The 17803-nt window shown below is 38.0% G+C and overlaps 2 protein-coding genes across 2 annotated transcripts in view; one reads left to right on the forward strand and one right to left on the reverse strand.

Moving 5' to 3' along the window:
* The window catches only part of LOC139720932 (probable ATP-dependent RNA helicase DHX40), a 23094-nt gene extending 12927 nt beyond the window's left edge, over window positions 1–10167 (forward strand). The window contains exons 12-17 of the mRNA XM_071632262.1: window positions 1423–1537; window positions 2428–2536; window positions 3445–3612; window positions 5300–5386; window positions 6142–6307; window positions 9979–10167. Of these exons, the coding sequence (XP_071488363.1) occupies window positions 1423–1537; window positions 2428–2536; window positions 3445–3612; window positions 5300–5386; window positions 6142–6307; window positions 9979–10088 (755 nt within the window). The 3' untranslated portion in view covers window positions 10089–10167. The remainder of the gene's footprint in view (window positions 1–1422; window positions 1538–2427; window positions 2537–3444; window positions 3613–5299; window positions 5387–6141; window positions 6308–9978) is intronic.
* A 5816-nt stretch (window positions 10168–15983) lies between these two features.
* On the reverse strand, window positions 15984–16764 carry LOC139720955 (uncharacterized). The gene has a single exon (XM_071632285.1). It carries the CDS (start codon window positions 16712–16714, stop codon window positions 16070–16072), a length of 645 nt encoding a protein of 214 aa, XP_071488386.1. The 5' UTR covers window positions 16715–16764; the 3' UTR covers window positions 15984–16069.
* Window positions 16765–17803: the final 1039 nt, after the last annotated feature.

The raw sequence follows: 17803 nt of genomic DNA on the forward strand, positions 1-17803 counted from the left end.
GAGTCTGCACCTTTGAATGTTTCTATAACAGATATATGGCATTATACAAATGCTGTGGATCATCATCATCATCATCATCAATAGGCCTGTCATCATAGGAACCCATATTCCAAGGGGCTACTAATTGGTAGATAAGGGAATATCAGCGTAAATGTTGCATATTTGCATCTCTGTCACCCAAAAGAGGCTGTTTGCTACAGAAATAAGTCTGATTTTGACGACATGGACTCTTTCAAAATTTGGTTCCTAGAGCATGGTAAAATTTGATTTCTTTATGGAGGAGATATGAAAAAACAACAAACAAAATAACACAGAAGAGAAACTGAGAATTGAATGAATAACAACACATTTCACTTTGTATATATGGCAAACTTGACAGATTTTTTTTATTTTATTTTTTTTTCTTAGTAAAATTAATTCAATTGATGTATTTGCTGGTTTGATTTTGGGCTTTGAAGTTTTCTTCACCACAATACATCTCCTCTCTGCTCAGCCTCCATAAACCATCTCAATCTGGACTGTGCTCCTCTAAAGCCCCTTGTCTTCTCATCCCCAAAACTAAAAGATCATGGGGAGACAGAGCATTTATGTCAGCAGCTCCCCGCTTATGGAACAGTCTCCCGGACTCAGTGAAGAATTATGACACTGTGAATGACTTCAAGAGAAAACTAGAAATGCACATTTGGACTACCTTTCTCTGAGGATGAACATGTTGCAGCTGTAGAAACTTATATGTAATATGTCATCAGATTGTGTATTTTGTTATGAATATTAATTGTGAGCCCCTTTGATTGGATATGTTGCATGTTATAAATGTCTAGATGATGATGATGATGATGATGATTATTATCATTACCTCCCCCAAGGGAGGAGGTTATGTTTTCATTACCGTTGGTTTGTTTGTCCGTGTGCAAAATAACTCAAAAAGTTTGGAATGGATTTAGATGACACTTGCAGGAAAGGTTGAAAATGACACAAGGAACAAATGATTAAATTTTGGTAGTGATCCAGGAATCTTTATGGATTTTATGAAGGATTTTCGATATTTTGGCAGGTAGGGTCAAAGAACTTCATGAACTTGGGAGTTCAAGCTGTGCATTTTTGAGGTTTTCATATGCACACTAAAGTGCGTGCTCTAGTTTCTGCTAGGGCAAGGCGCGCGCCGCGCGGCTGGAATTTGATGACCTAACAAAGTTGATGACGTAACTATATTGGGAAACAGGGGATTTCCAGCATGCATAATCTGGGTGTAAATCACTGATCTTTATGGAAGAACAAGATCACTGGTGGAAATTAGCTGCTTGGCGGAGGTCTGTGCTCTCAGAGTGCTTCTGTAGTGATTAATATTATGATGATGATGATGATTATTATCATTATTATCATTATCATCTGCCTTGTTGTCATCTTGTGGTATTAATTCAGGGGATCCCACCAAGCAGGCCGAGGCGAGTAAAGCTCACAGGAAGTTGGTAGACAAAGTTGGGGGCTCCAATGACTTCGCCACTCTCCTCACTGTCTTCCAGAAATGTTCTGAAAGGTCAGTTTTTTTTTGGTCAGAATTTCAGGAAAATCGGGAACCATCAACAAGGATGATGAATTGTAGATGTGTACTTCATTAATTATGGATTAATTACCTTTGTTAAATGATGTATTCATTTAATTCAGATTCTGATTTATCTTTTATAGAGACTTTTTTAGATTGATTTTATCATATTGATGTCTTGCCTAATTAGAGTCTTAGTGTGGTAGTGGTGGTGATGGGGTATGTTTGTGTGTGTTTTTGTGGGGGGAGGGGAGATAATGCAAGTTTATTGTAGAAAATTTTTACCCTGGTAGTCTTCTAGACACTGACTGATCTCATTCAAAGTTTTTCTGCACTTCTACCAGCATTTGCATGCCATGCAGGTAGTATTGAAAACATATCAAACTGCATCATCAGTGAATAGATTGTGGATGAAAGAGTCCCCCCCACCCCCCCCCTTACCTTCGGGGGAGGGGGCGGCAGGGTAGAGGTGTGTTTATGAACAGCTGCTGCATTCTTCTCTAATGTCCAGGCATTCAATTGCTTTAGTGGTTCCTGTTTGTGAAGCGTGCTCATGAAGATGTTGGAAAATTCAGTATGTGTGAATATAGTATCATAATTATAGTTTACCCCAGTAGTTATGGCTGGGTAATAATAATGATATTAATGATGATGATCATGATGATGATCATGGTAGTGACAGTGTTGGTGATGATAATGATGATGAAACTGATGATGATGGTGATGATAATAATACCGCAAAAATGATTATTATAATGATTATGATATTAGACTTATTTTTGTGATTATCAGCATTGTCATAATTATCGTTAAAAGTAGCATTGTTATCATATCAAAAGTATCAAGTCATTTTCCTTCCTTATTTTTTCCGCTTTCTTTGACAGTGAGTCTCCATCAAATTGGTGTAGAAAGCACAGCATCCATTGGCGAGGTGTCAAGACAGCACTCAGTGTACATCGCCAGCTGAAGAGTATTCTGGAACACCAGATGGAGGTCAGTGTTACAGTGTTAACCCGTTCCTTCCACAATTCTCTGAGTGCCTTAAATGCCCCCAAACGAGATTCTTTTTGCCCCTTCGTCAGAGAACGGACAGGTTGGTAATCCACCTGAGCGAAAGCAGTCAAGCGGTACATGTATTCCCTTTCCATGGTCAACTACATGTGCCATGGAACAATGGAAATATCGATCAAGGGCGGGGTATGAATAGAGCGTGCGCTGATGGGCTCACAGACTCTTTTGTTCTACACAAAACCAGGCACTTGAATGGGATGACTGGGGCCAGCAAACACAAAAATCTACTCGAGCTCAGCTTTGATCGCTATGTACATGTTCATACGAGTTTTATAGCAAAGCAGGCGCAAACTAAATGAGAAAAACGGTAATAATGCTGTGATATACACATTTTTCCAACAGAAAGAGAACATATGGTGATAGAAGGAACTCTTATCTTTTTATCAAACCCATTTTTCTGGGCATTACAACACAAAGAAACATGAATTTAGGCCACAAAAGTAGGCACTCTTGTCTTCATCGTGGGAACCTGGTATACCAGGTTCCCGTATATCAGTTGCTCCCACGGGAACCTGGTATACCAGGTTCCCATAAGGAATGGGTTAATATGCCACAATGCAAATATTGATTGGAGATAACACGTAAAGAAATATTGTCGGGTGTTTGTGTTATCTGTGATGTCATCAAAGTATATGGTTGGAATGGATTGTGAGCTTTTGTCATTATGTTTACAAGGTTATGCATTGATACGAATATAGGTGTGCAAAAAAGATATTTGTATTCATTATTACCAGATATTCCAGATTACATTAATCTTGTATACTGCCGTCATTCTGTTATTTATAATGTTCACTACTGTTCTTTTCACATTTTTGGTGGACAAATTTTAGGATCCAGATTTTCCCTCTGTGGAAATGGAGGGATCGTCCAGTGAGCGCCTGAGAAGAGCCCTCTGTGCCGGCTTCTTTGGGAACGTTGCCCGTAAGTCGCCCTCGGGTCACGGCTACCGGACGATGGAAGGTCACGGCACGGTGGTCTTCGTGCATCCATCCTCCTGTGTGAGTTTACTACCTGTCATTATAAATATGTGATCTGCTACAACAAAAGGATCCTAAAGTCGCTGACGGTTGAGTGGAGAAAATCAAGTTTTAAGTCAGATCATCAAAAAGGATCAGATTTCTGTTTTTGGCATGATTTTGTAGTCTTAATGTATCTCTATTATCGGCCGAAATTTCGAAGCTAAATGATCAAAGGAAAGGCAAGAAAATTGTGTTTTTCTAGACTATGATTTTTCGACTTTCAACGGAACAGAAACGTGTCTGAAAATTTGGATTTAGCGCCGCAGCTAGACTCCGCCCGTAGCAATGACGAAGTGATCTTATTGGTCAGTGTGTGGCATCCTGGCTACTGATTGGTCGTGCGTAGACCTCTGGCACTAAGCTTGAATGAAAATCGCGGAGGTTGCTAGGAGCATAGCTTCTATTGTCAAGCAGTGTCTTGCCTCCCCTTGATCCTGATAGCGTCGGAAGGAAAAACTTTGAAGGCGGTTTTCTCAAAATGCTGATTTCCTAAACCACTTGACATGCGCTAATAAAATTATCGATATCTCCGCAACTGAGTACTTTTATGAGTCGTGTTATATATGAAATTAAAGTGGAAGAGTAAGGGAATAATGTCATGTCATTTTCAGAAAATTGTCCTCCCCCAGCTTTCGGTTCCTTTTGTTGTAGCGTGTCACATATGAAGTCAGTGATCTGTCTGTGCCCCTGGTCTCCAAACCACAAGAACTAATGATCGTATTATTTTCCTTAATCGTCATGAAGTCCCAGAAGCCATAATTCTGTTGGTCAATGCTGTATCTTTTGAAAAGAAGTTTTATCGTTCATGGCCAGTATTTGCTAAGTGAAGTAATTACTTCTCTATCCTTTGAGCTTTCATTTTTATCATGTGGCATCGTTTGTCATGGTTTTGCAGAATGACTTAATGACTAAAAGTCTTTGATTCTATCAGTGACCCTTAGATTGGCAAAATATTGAGAAGATTACAGATGTTCTCTATGACATTTATTGATTGTGTGTGATTTCATTTCAAGTTTTGGATAAATTTAATGAATTTAACCAGTTCATTCCAATCTTTCTCCAATACTGGATATGAGTTAAATTCAGTGTTGCAAATTTAAGTAGGAAAGGATGATTATTTCTGCCAAAAAGTCACCTAGGCATAGACGATGACTGAGTATTTAGTCATTGTGATATTCAACTGACCAAATTAGAGAAAGGACTTGATTTGAATGTATGAATGGTGTTTTGATCATTCACGTACCCCACCAAATTAGCAGAGTGATATAAAAATAAAAGCACAAACAATTGGCTTTAAATTTGAAAGTGCACCTCCAACTTACCACTTGGTAACGGTACTTGTTTTGGGGCTAATGCTGAAAAACCGTTTTGTAGTTTCTTCCACAATGTTGTGAAGTTTTCATAACAAATTCTCGCTTTTCTCATCTCAGTGAAAGAAAGTACTGGTATACTGAAAATACTGGTATATGAACATTTGTTCATGCTTTTCCCATCGTAACTACCTTTGCTTACTTCACCTTTTTCATACTCAGAATGTATACTGCACTTGTCTTTGGGCAGTTTTAAGATAACAAGAGATATGACAAGTGTATATGGATACCAACTCACCTAATTGAAGATGAGTATTTTATTTCTTTTGTCCTCCTTTTTTTGCTACCTCCACCAGTTGTTTGGCCGAGATGAAGAGCTTGACTGGGTCATCTACCACGAGGTCCTCCTGACATCAAAGGTCTTCATGAGGACTGTCTGCCCTGTAAATATTCCTTTGTTAACATTCATATTGTTGAAGATTAGAATAGAAATCATCTCCAAATATCACTCTAAATGTAACAAAATATATAAGGTATTATTGGAAAACTGAGCAAAGAAAATGGGATTCCACAGGGATTTGAACCCGAGACCTCAGGATTGCTAGCCCGGTGCTCTACTGACTGAGCTATAGAAAGCCCTAGTTCAGTGTAATAGTCCCAGAAACCCTTAATTCTCAATGCTCGAATGGTCAGAAGCTATAGCCATGTGTTTGTGTGTGCCACACACACACACACACACACACACACACACACACACACACACACACACATACACACACTTAAATAAAATATATAAGGTGATGAAAATGCACAAGACAAAAGGACACAAGAACAATGCCATTCTCAGTATTCACATTTGTATCATAGGGCTGAAAGAAGACAATATGTGAACTTCTTTGATCACCACCAAAGTCTTATTTCTTAACCCATTGAAGACAAACTGATTGTGCTATGACACACATTTCTCATTAACACAAGTATACTTGGGACTAGTCGTCAACAAGTTAAGTATGTAAAGCCAAAGAAGAAAGTCATGAAAAAAAGAGACAAACAATTATCCAAGTGACCCCTTTTATAGAGGAAATGAACAACTGCTGCTGGAATTGCATGTCAAACTCTGATGCAACGTCATAGTAGAATGTTCATTAAACCTTGTAGCATTGCATCACAATTTTCCTTTCTTTTTTGTCTCTTTCAGATAAAATACGAGTGGGTGAAAGATCTCCTGCCTAGGCTACACGAAATGGATGCGTACGCACTCAGTGGCTGTCTGGCGCCATCTACTGACGGCGACGGCAAGAGTTCTGATCACAGGGGAAAAAGAAAAGGACAAGATACTGACACCTCTGAACCAAAAGACAAGAGTTACAGAGGTACCTGACTTCAATGGCACAGATGTAGAAATTTATTTTTAATACTGCTAAATATATTTATATTCATTATTAAGTATACACTTTCTGTGAATAATGTATAAGAATTTTTCATTCCATTCATTCAGTGGCAGATCCAGAGAAAAGGCGTGCCCCCCCCCCCCAATTTTTGCCGGACTTTTTTTTTAATGGATTTTTTTTTTCTCTGGTTTGGTACAATGTAGCTGCTTCCTCGCCACTGGCGCCCCCCTATTTCAAAATCCTGGATCCACTTCTGTCATTGTCATATTGATAAAGCTTATTGTCCCCGCCGAACGAGTTCAAGCAGGGGACTATGAAACGGGCTCCGTACGTGTGTGTGTCCGTGTGTCCGTCTGTCCGTCTGTCCGTCTGTCCGTCCGTCTGTGCGTCCGTGTGTGATCAAAATGTTCAAAATGCTACTCCTTCGCCATTTCTGACCCGATTTTGATTCTGTTTGCTTTATATGATAGCACTACATGGGAGCTTTGAAACTTCTATACAGAATTTCAGTTGTGACCTTTGACCTTGACCTTTGACCTATATTGTACATTTTGCTTCAAAATGCTACTCCTTCGCCATTTCTAACCCGATTTTGATTCCGTTTGCTTTATATGATGGCACTAGGTGAGGGCTTCAAAATTTCTACACAGAATTTTGACCTTTAACTTCTTTGACATTTGACCTTGATTTTTGACCTATATTGTACATTGCATACAAAATGCTACTCCTTCGCCATTTCTAACCCGATTTTGATTCCGTTTGCTTTATGTGATGGCACTAGGTGAGGGCTTCAAAACTTCTACACAGAATTTTGACCGTTGACTTCTTTGACCTTTGACCTTGATTTTTGACCTATATTGTACATTTTGCTACAAAATGCTACTCCTTCGCCATTTGTAACCCGATTTCAATTCCGTTTGCTTTAAGTGATGGCACTAGGTGAGGGCTTCAAAACTTCTACACAGAATTTTGACCTTGGACTTTTTTGACCTCTGACCTTGATTTTTGACCTGTCTTGTACATTTTGCTACCAAATGCTACTTCTTCGCCATTTCTAACCCGATTTCGATTCCGTTTGCTTTATATGATGGCACTAGGTGAGGGCTTCAAAATTTCTACACAGAATTTTGACCTTTGACTTCTTTGACCTTTGACCTTGATTTTTGACCTATATTGTACATTGCCTACAAAATGCTACTCCTTCGCCATTTCTAACCCGATTTTGATTCCGTTTGCTTTATATGATGGCACTAGGTGAGGGCTTCAAAATTTCTACACAGAATTTTGACCTTTAACTTCTTTGACATTTGACCTTGATTTTTGACCTATATTGTACATTGCATACAAAATGCTACTCCTTCGCCATTTCTAACCCGATTTTGATTCCGTTTGCTTTATGTGATGGCACTAGGTGAGGGCTTCAAAACTTCTACACAGAATTTTGACCGTTGACTTCTTTGACCTTTGACCTTGATTTTTGACCTATATTGTACATTTTGCTACAAAATGCTACTCCTTCGCCATTTGTAACCCGATTTCAATTCCGTTTGCTTTAAGTGATGGCACTAGGTGAGGGCTTCAAAACTTCTACACAGAATTTTGACCTTGGACTTTTTTGACCTCTGACCTTGATTTTTGACCTGTCTTGTACATTTTGCTACCAAATGCTACTTCTTCGCCATTTCTAACCCGATTTCGATTCCGTTTGCTTTATATGATGGCACTAGGTGAGGGCTTCAAAATTTCTACACAGAATTTTGACCTTTGACTTCTTTGACCTTTGACCTTGATTTTTGACCTATATTGTACATTGCCTACAAAATGCTACTCCTTCGCCATTTCTAACCCGATTTTGATTCCGTTTGCTTTATGTGATGGCACTAGGTGAGGGCTTCAAAACTTCTACACAAAATTTTGACCGTTGACTTCTTTGACCTTTGACCTTGATTTTTGACCTATATTGTACATTTTGCTACAAAATGCTACTCCTTCGCCATTTCTAACCCGATTTTGATTCCGTTTGCTTTATATGATGGCACTAGGTGAGGGCTTCAAAATTTCTACACAGAATTTTGACCTTTAACTTCTTTGACATTTGACCTTGATTTTTGACCTATATTGTACATTGCATACAAAATGCTACTCCTTCGCCATTTCTAACCCGATTTTGATTCCATTTGCTTTATGTGATGGCACTAGGTGAGGGCTTCAAAACTTCTACACAGAATTTTGACCGTTGACTTCTTTGACCTTTGACCTTGATTTTTGACCTATATTGTACATTTTGCTACAAAATGCTACTCCTTCGCCATTTGTAACCCGATTTCAATTCCGTTTGCTTTAAGTGATGGCACTAGGTGAGGGCTTCAAAACTTCTACACAGAATTTTGACCTTGGACTTTTTTGACCTCTGACCTTGATTTTTGACCTGTCTTGTACATTTTGCTACCAAATGCTACTTCTTCGCCATTTCTAACCCGATTTCGATTCCGTTTGCTTTATATGATGGCACTAGGTGAGGGCTTCAAAATTTCTACACAGAATTTTGACCTTTGACTTCTTTGACCTTTGACCTTGATTTTTGACCTATATTGTACATTGCCTACAAAATGCTACTCCTTCGCCATTTCTAACCCGATTTTGATTCCGTTTGCTTTATGTGATGGCACTAGGTGAGGGCTTCAAAACTTCTACACAAAATTTTGACCGTTGACTTCTTTGACCTTTGACCTTGATTTTTGACCTATATTGTACATTTTGCTACAAAATGCTACTATTTCGCCATTTGTAACCCGATTTCAATTCCGTTTGCTTTAAGTGATGGCACTAGGTGAGGGCTTCAAAACTTCTACACAGAATTTTGACCTTGGACTTTTTTGACCTCTGACCTTGATTTTTGACCTATATTGTACATTTTGCTACCAAATGCTACTCCTTCGCCATTTCTAACCCGATTTCGATTCCGTTTGCTTTATGTGATGGCACTAGGTGAGGGCTTCAAAACTTCTACACAGAATTTTGACCTTTGACTTCTTTGACCTTTGACCTTGATTTTTACCTGTATTGTACATTGGCTACAAAATGCTACTCCTTCGCCATTTCTAACCCGATTTCGATTCCGTTTGCTTTATGTGATGGCACTAGGTGAGGGCTTCAAAACTTCTACATAGAATTTTGACCTTTGACCTTGATCTTTTTACCTATATTGTACATTTTGCTACTAAATGCTACTTCCGGCGGGGACATATATTACGCACCGCGTAATTTCTACTTTTCCTTGTATGGTATAATGTATTGTGTGTAGTATTCAACTGATTACCATGCACTGGGGGTAGCAAACACCTGTAGTTCAACCGGTTGTTGCGCAGGAAAGAAAGTGGGAGCATAAATGTGTATTTTTGTTTGTTTGTTCGTTTGTTTTTTAAGGCTCAAGGGTACACTGAGAAGACATTTGAGATGGGATCCTGATTTCTCCCATCTTAAGGAGCCACATCAAATTTACCTTTGTTTTATTCTAAAGTAGAACACAGGGCTTGCATTTGTGAGTGTCAAGGTGGCAATGCTGACATCTATATGGGGATGCCGGTCATCATTTACATTTTCTTTTGCTGTATTGACCACTTTGCTGTCCATCTTGTTTTTAGCTGATGCGGATGAGGAATCCTCCAAGGGGGGTCGGAGGAATGACCAGGCAGCCGTGTCTGATGCCAAACAGAGATACCTGGAGAGGAAGCTAGCAAAGGCGAAGAGATGATGTTTGGTCCGTGTCACCGACAGGGATTTTGAATCGAGAGAGGAAGCCAACTTTCAGAATAACATTCCACCACTGTGCTTTCCTGTTTGAAAACAACCTTCTAGTGATACAGTTGCGTATCAACCTTCAACTCCTATCTTTGTATTTGGATTTCAATCGAGCCAGAATGTTTTAACGGAGTTACAGTGATGGTTGAAAATTCAAGACAGACTCCAAATGGACTGGAAGAAACAAGCAAAGATATCTTTGAGTAATTCAGACCGATGCAGAATTTGCACCATAATCAAATGACTATGAAAGCAAAGGATGTGTTGACAGTGCATCTGTATGATATACTGTGCTTAAAGGCTGAAGAAGTAGGGACACAATAGCAGTATTACGATATGTATCTGTTTCAGTGAATATTGCATATTTGACATAAGATAATAGATATCTAAATGGGAGAAAAGATATCCATATACATCGTCTGCAGTTGAGAGATGCTGAAGAGACTAATTCCAGTATATTTGACACTCCGTAGCTCATGTCTTCAACTTGTGATCTGCCATACATTCTGAAAGTTCTGAACGTTCTGTATCTTTGTATGTTTCTTCTGTATGTCTGAAATCCCTCATGTGGGTACCATGTGTAGCTTTATCTCAGGGACCTGTCTTCAAGATGATGACCTCATTGTAAAGTTAGCAAACCCACTCGGGCATAGCAATGTACCTCAGGCAGTGGTGACCAAGTGGGGATTAGGGGGATTAGGTAATCTGTATTCAGTGGCAATTAGTTTCCAGACATCCGTGCTAATCAGTGAAGAAAGCATTCCAGCAGGCATACCATTGGGAACAAAGCACTGTTTTACAAAGGGTTATCAGCCAAAAGCTGAAGTGAGGAAGGAGCATGTAGGGTTATACATTCTTGGTGCTGTCTGTAGTGTAAAACGGTGCTGTAACAGAGCATGGCCCATTTATTGAAGTAAATGCAGTACTTTTTGAAGGCATAATTTACCATTTGTAGATGAAACAGAAACCCAGCTTTAATGCTTCAAAATAGTTCTAAAATGTGGGTTAGGGATAGGAACAACCGATGTAAAAAGTTAAATAAGTATGATCAATGTTTAAGTATTGTATTGTTAAATATACATTATGTGAACTTTAAGTATAATAAAGATGGTTCTAGACTCAACTGTCTACAGTTGTGGTTTATTGAGAAAAATAGTGATATCTCCTTATATCTTAAGCTTTATTGCCTCCTTATATTTTAGGCTTTATTGCAAATTTTTTACATGGTAGGATGCTTTGTGATACAACTGACCCACACATATGCATTAGATGTGATATCCTGAACATTTTTAAAATCACTGCTCCCAAAGGTAAACAGTACCTTTAAGTGTAAAACATTGATTCTGGTGAAAGAATTTATGGTCACAGGGCAATGTTCCTGACAATTATGCTATGGAATGTCATATGACACCACTCCAACCAGTCATATATCTTGTCATCAAGTCACTTTTTACTACATTTAGATTTTTGAACAATGTCACTGGTTCCACATGCTATGCGGCTGGCACTTGTATGAACAATATATTAAGCTTCTACTTGTGTATGTTCCATATTGTATGTTACTAGCTTGTGAATGTTTGTGTTACAAAGGAAAGAGAACTCAGGGAGGTGTCCAAGGTATTTGAAATCTTGCCACGTTTTGATATCTTGATATTTGTTCCAACATTCAACAGTAACAAAGTTGTATTACTCTTTATTCTCTTACCTGGAGAAATGCCATGACAATATTTAGTGATACCACAAGTATATATCACTGATTTTGAGGAGATATCACAGGATTCGTCAAGTTTTCTGTTATGTTTCAAAAGCGTACAGTCTGCAGTGGTGCCGAACTATAAAGTCATATTCAGCATACCTATTTACACTGTGACAACTGAAAAATGACAACTTTAGGACCAGTTACAAGTTTGTATGAAAAGAGAGTAAAATTTACAGCACAACAGTGAAAATTTGATCAAAATTAGGAAAGCAGTCAATATGAATATGGAAATAAGTGAGTTGATCATATCACAATCTCACAATTTGCCTTATACAGTGCATTCCCATTATAACAAAGTTCTTGGGACTGGGGTTTTCTTTCATTATGTCGAAATTTCGTCATAGCCGAACAGTAAAGTATGTTAAGATATATAAGTGGTAATTTTGAGACCTGAGTTCACCTTTTTTTTAAATGCTATTATGCCCTCGTCTAAAATCCTAATTCATCTGACTGATTATTATTTCTAAGCTATTAAGCCATGAGTATGTCTTATGCTTTAATTCATAGCAGAAGAATTGAGTTTTCATATTTTTTTTTTTATGTGATCAATGGGAAAATTTGTGAGGTGGTGACATTATCAGCTCACTCACTTGCTCATTCATATCAACTTTTAGAGAACTGTTTGCAAAAATTAGCACAGGTGTACGCGTAAAACTGTACAGCTTCCTTATTTTTGTTCAGAGTTAGATAAAATTGTCGTTGTGTTTTTACATTGTTTGTCTTTCTTAATTCAAATTATTTCTGGTTCAAAATTGTCTTTTAAAAGGGAATTATGGACAAGGTAGATATTCATCTGATTTGAGAGAGTAAAATTTTGTAAGTAAAAAGCAGCGAAAAGTTGAGCAAAATCAGATAAGAATGTAAAAAGTTATGAATTATGAAGTTTCTGTAATTGTCACAGTTTTTTAACAGTCAAAGATGAATTTTATGATTTGATTAAATGTCTTCAGCTCACAGTTCCCATCTAGTTGTTTGTACACCAAATTATAAATTTCATTTCTTTTTTGTTCAAATGCAATTATGCCCCAGTCTCAAATCCTTCTATAACATTGTATCTGACTGATCATTACTTTGAAGCTGTATTCAGCCAGGAATAACGCAATGTTTTTCCTTCTTTATAGCAGAAATAATTAATTTTTGTCTTTTTTTTACACGCAGTGAAAAATTATGAGATGATGACATCATCAAGTCACTCATTTGCATATTCTTATCGACTGTTCAAGAACTGTTTTGCTAAAAGTAGCAGAAATGCAGAATTTTTGTAACTTCCCTATTCATATTCCGTTTCTTATTTCAATCAAATTCTCACTGTTGTGCTTGCAAAATTATACTACTATGTACTTCTTTTCAGACTAATTTTATACTGGTCTGGAATTTTGATTAATCATACAGTTATGGCTTGTTTATGTGTGTATGTGTGTGTCTGTGTTACTATGTGTATTACACAATCAAATTTATCTCCAAATTCCTCTTTTGCAGCTCATGTACAAATGGTTACTAAGTGTTTATTTTGCAAACTGAGAATTTTTATTCAATGTTCATGTACATATACACACTGCATTTTTTCATCAGTGTTAAATACATATTGAGTAAAAAGGGTGTAAAACATTGTATTTTGTATTTCATCAATAATAGACTGTAAAGTGCAATGAGAAACTTAACAAGTGTGAAATGCACTACAGACTGTATATAAAAACTAACTACAGTATTATTGTTATCATCCATTCTGGAACCCTAATATTGTAAGATTTCATTACATCACACATATCACCACACACACTTGTGTATACCTGTGCATCTTTATATTGTTGTACATGTGTTGGCGTGATAACATCATCAAACACAAAACTGAAACCAAGTTCATGCTGTATTCTCCAACAGAGTCTAGTATTTAGGCACACAAATTTTTGAGCAATTCACTCTTTCTCAAATGTTAATACTGATATTGTTCTCTCAGTATCAACACTTGAGAAAGAGTGAATCGCTCGAAAATTTGTGTGCCGAAATAAACTGTTGGTGAATACAGCATGAACTTGGTTTCAGTTTTGTTTTTTGATGATGATATATATATATATATATATATATATATATATATATATATATATCCTATTGCTCGACTTCTAAAAAGATGTGTAGTTGCCTTAAATAAAAGCAAAAAGTTACAATTCCTTTTGAATCTTAATTGCCCAATCAGCCCACACAAAGATAGATTCTGTGGCCCAAGACCAATTTTTAGAAGCCTCAGGACACCACTAATGTTGAACCCTCTGTGTATATATATGAATATGTACATATATACATATATTCATGTTTTAAAATATGTGCTTGACTGTGTGTGTGCATAGAGAATTAATAGAAAAAAAATAATAATAATAATACACCTAAAGTTTCTCATCATTATACAAGTAAGCAGTGTTTTTGATCTCAAGCACATTATAATCATGCAAATTAGATGATGAGGTAATGATGTCATAGCTTTATAAGACTCCCATTTGCCTTTAAACTTTTAACATAATTTCCTTCTCTGACACAAGTTCAGGAACAACAAATAATTTGACCATCTTTCCAACCAGGGTTCTACAGTTGAGGTCATAATTGCTGAAAGATTGACAAAAACAATTTTTGTTTCAAGTGTTTATGTTTCAAATCAATGGCGAATGTGTGAAGCAATGATATCACAAGTTGGATACTGAGACACTTTTTCATATGTAATTGAGACAGATATTTCTATATTGCCAAAAGTCTTTTAAACTTGTGAGCATTTCATAGTTCTCTGTTCTAATTTTAAGGAAATTTTAATTTCTGCCATTTACTTCATATCATTGAATATATGATACATATTACATATTCATCTAAATATGTACATACATATACAATGTGTATAATATATATATATATATATATATATATATATATATATATATATAATGATTAATGTGTGTGTGTGTGTGTGTGTGTGTGTGTGTGTGTACATAGTGACAGCAATGGGCTGAAAGTGAACATGGTGGGTGGCATATATATATATATATATATATATATGAAGAGTTTGTTTGCAAAAACTGAAGAGTCCATTTTTGAAGATTTTGAAGTACGGTATCTGTCATAAAGTACAAAATAATACCTTTTAAATGATATATTGGTCACTACACATAAAGGTATATTTTTGAAGTTATGGTCAAAAGAAGCAAAAAAATTCTTATTATTTTCTTTATTTTTCTTGACCTTTAATCGCAAATATCTCCATTTGACAAATATGGACTTATCGGTTTTTGCAAACAAACTCTTCATATATAAACATATATATATATTTAGGTAGAGAGAGAGAGAGAGAGAGGAAAATCTGGTGCCACCCTTTTAGCACAAGTCCTTTATGGTCCCCCCACCCCCCCCCCCCCCCCCCCCCCCCCCCCCCCAATTGTGGCAACCTAAATTCCCACACCTCTAGCAAGGAACAACCAAAATCTGGCTTCTTTATCCTTAGGGTTTCTACTTGCCGTCATTATGATGGCTGTCCATCTCCCAGTATAGTATCTTTTCAGTCCAGTACATTGTCGTTTATCAGTGGCAAATCCAGAGCCCCCCCCCCCCCCCCTCTGTTTTTTGTTAAGAAAAGAAATAAAAATAAAAATGGAGGGGATGCAGGCATCCCCCCTTTATGGAATTCCTGGATCCACCCATGTATGACCGTAATATAGAAAGCACCATACCTTTCGATTTCCCAAATACATTGTACAACTGAAGAGGAGACTTATGTCTCTTTACCTACTACATGTATTTGGAAATGCTTTTTGAATGTTTGGCTTCACTGCTACATACATTCTTTGCATTAACAACTTCTGAAGTTTAGCCCATCAGCTGCTAGAGTCTAGCTGTTTTTAAACTACTGGAGGTCTACAAAATACCATTGAAATTACATTGGATAAAAAAGAAGTTTACTAAACGAAAAAGAGCCGGGTATAAGCCGGGCCTTTAGCTGCTAGTCTAATAATATTAACTATATCACTGAAATTACCTTTCAGCAAAAAGAAAAAAAAAATCAAAAAAAGTTTACTGAAGGAAAAAGGAAAGTCAAAATTGAGAGGTATCTGAGAATTCTTTCTTGAATATGTGGGTGGCTCTGAAAAGAGCCGTTTGGTTGAGATGGTGTGGCAAGACAAGGCCAGGTCTCCACCAATTTACTTCTTGGAGGCCTTCTTCGCTCCCTTCTTGTCCTTGCTCTTCTTCGCCTTCTTTGCTGCTGGCTTGGCCTTCTTGGCTGGCGACTTCTTCGATGCAGCCTTCTTTGGCTTGGGCTTGGCGGTCTTCTTGGCGGCAGTTTTCTTGGTGGCGGATTTTGCCTTTGCCTTCTTGGGCTTCTTCACAGTCTTCTTGGCCGCAGCCTTGGCCTTGGCCTTCTCCTTCTTCGCCTTCATAGACGCTGCCTTCTTCTCCTTTTGTGCCTTGGCCTTTGCGCGGGCCTTTTCCTTCTTTGCCTTCGCCTTGGCGTCGGCATCGGAGGCCTTCACATTGACTTTGAAGGAGCCGCTGGCGCCTTTGCCTTTGGTCTGGACCAGACGCCCCTTCTCAACGCCGGTCTTCAGAGCGCGCTTGAGAAACCCAGACTGACGCTCGACATCGACCTTGTAGTTCTGCTGGATGTACTTCTTGATGGCCTGGGCGGAGGAGCCGTTGCGTTCCTTCAGGGCTGTGATGGCGGCAACAATCATGTCGATGTTGCTAGGATGAGTTGGCTTAGAGCGTGGCTTCTTGGGGGCAGACGCCTTCTTCTTGGGAGAAGCGGCAGGTGCAGCTGGTGCTGGTGCGGTAGCTTGGTCAGCCATGGTAACGTGTGGAGAGAGAAGATCGAGCGAGTTGATGCAAAAAACGACGCGTGCTGTCAGAATTGAATCTGGCGCTGACTGAACGAGCAGCAATATAAATACAAATATTGCGGACGTGGTAGGAAACTGGTATCCGCATCCCTCGTAGCAGCTGTGTTGAAGGCACGTAGGTCGCCGTTTGTGGCAGTCCAGAAAAGTGCTGTGTTTGTAGGTGTTTTTAGATGAAATTTATCCTGATTTCGGATCCGCGAATCACCGAAAAATTCATATAGATTCAAAGAACAGAGTTCAAATTATCTCTTCATGCAATTTGTAATGCAAGAATAAGTAGTTTTATCGAAGATAAAAGCCAATAAATTTTTAGTAAGAAATAGCACATGAAGACAATAAATTAGATAAATAATTATTATATGAAAATAAACTTGATTACCGCTTGAAATTACATGAATACATTGCTAAGGTCTTCATCTATCAAACCAAGCCATTTTTATCCACAGTTATGACTGCTTTCATAAAGTTTTAGCCGGTTGAAAATGAGCTTGCAAACACGAAGCCGACTGACCCGAAGCACCCGCCATCTTTGGAAGCGTCATTTATCTCGCTTGCCATTGTTCCGAAATTCTCGAAATAATCTCTCAAAATTCAATCCCAACCACTTCAAAGTTGACATGAGTGAACAACATGGTGAAATTACCATCTTATTCAATTGTCATGCTCGAAATAACACGATTTCTGTCTGAAAAATCAATTTTTGTGCCCATATTACCAGCCATCTATTGTAATGATAGCGGAGCTAAGAGCTGGGCTGACGTCACCGCCAAGTTGACATGTTTACGTGGATTTATGGCTTAAAATGCTTCATATTTTAAGAAATCGTCATAAAATTCTTAAGTTATCTATTTTTAAGCTTAAATACCCATTGTTCAAAATCACTGCAACATTTAATCCCGCAAATTGTGCTTGGAATTAGTTTATAATGACACTAAGAACATACACCATTACACCGATGTAACGGGAGTGGGAAGTCAAATTCTTGAGGGACATGACGGCTCCCGGCTGCCGTCAACCTCCGATTCCTCCGAAACTATC

The sequence above is a fragment of the Diadema antillarum genome, unplaced genomic scaffold (assembly GCF_040938485.1).
Source record: "Diadema antillarum isolate AM-2024a unplaced genomic scaffold, OU_Dant_1.0 scf00000135, whole genome shotgun sequence".
In the NCBI taxonomy this organism is placed as follows: Eukaryota; Metazoa; Echinodermata; class Echinoidea; order Diadematoida; family Diadematidae; genus Diadema; species Diadema antillarum.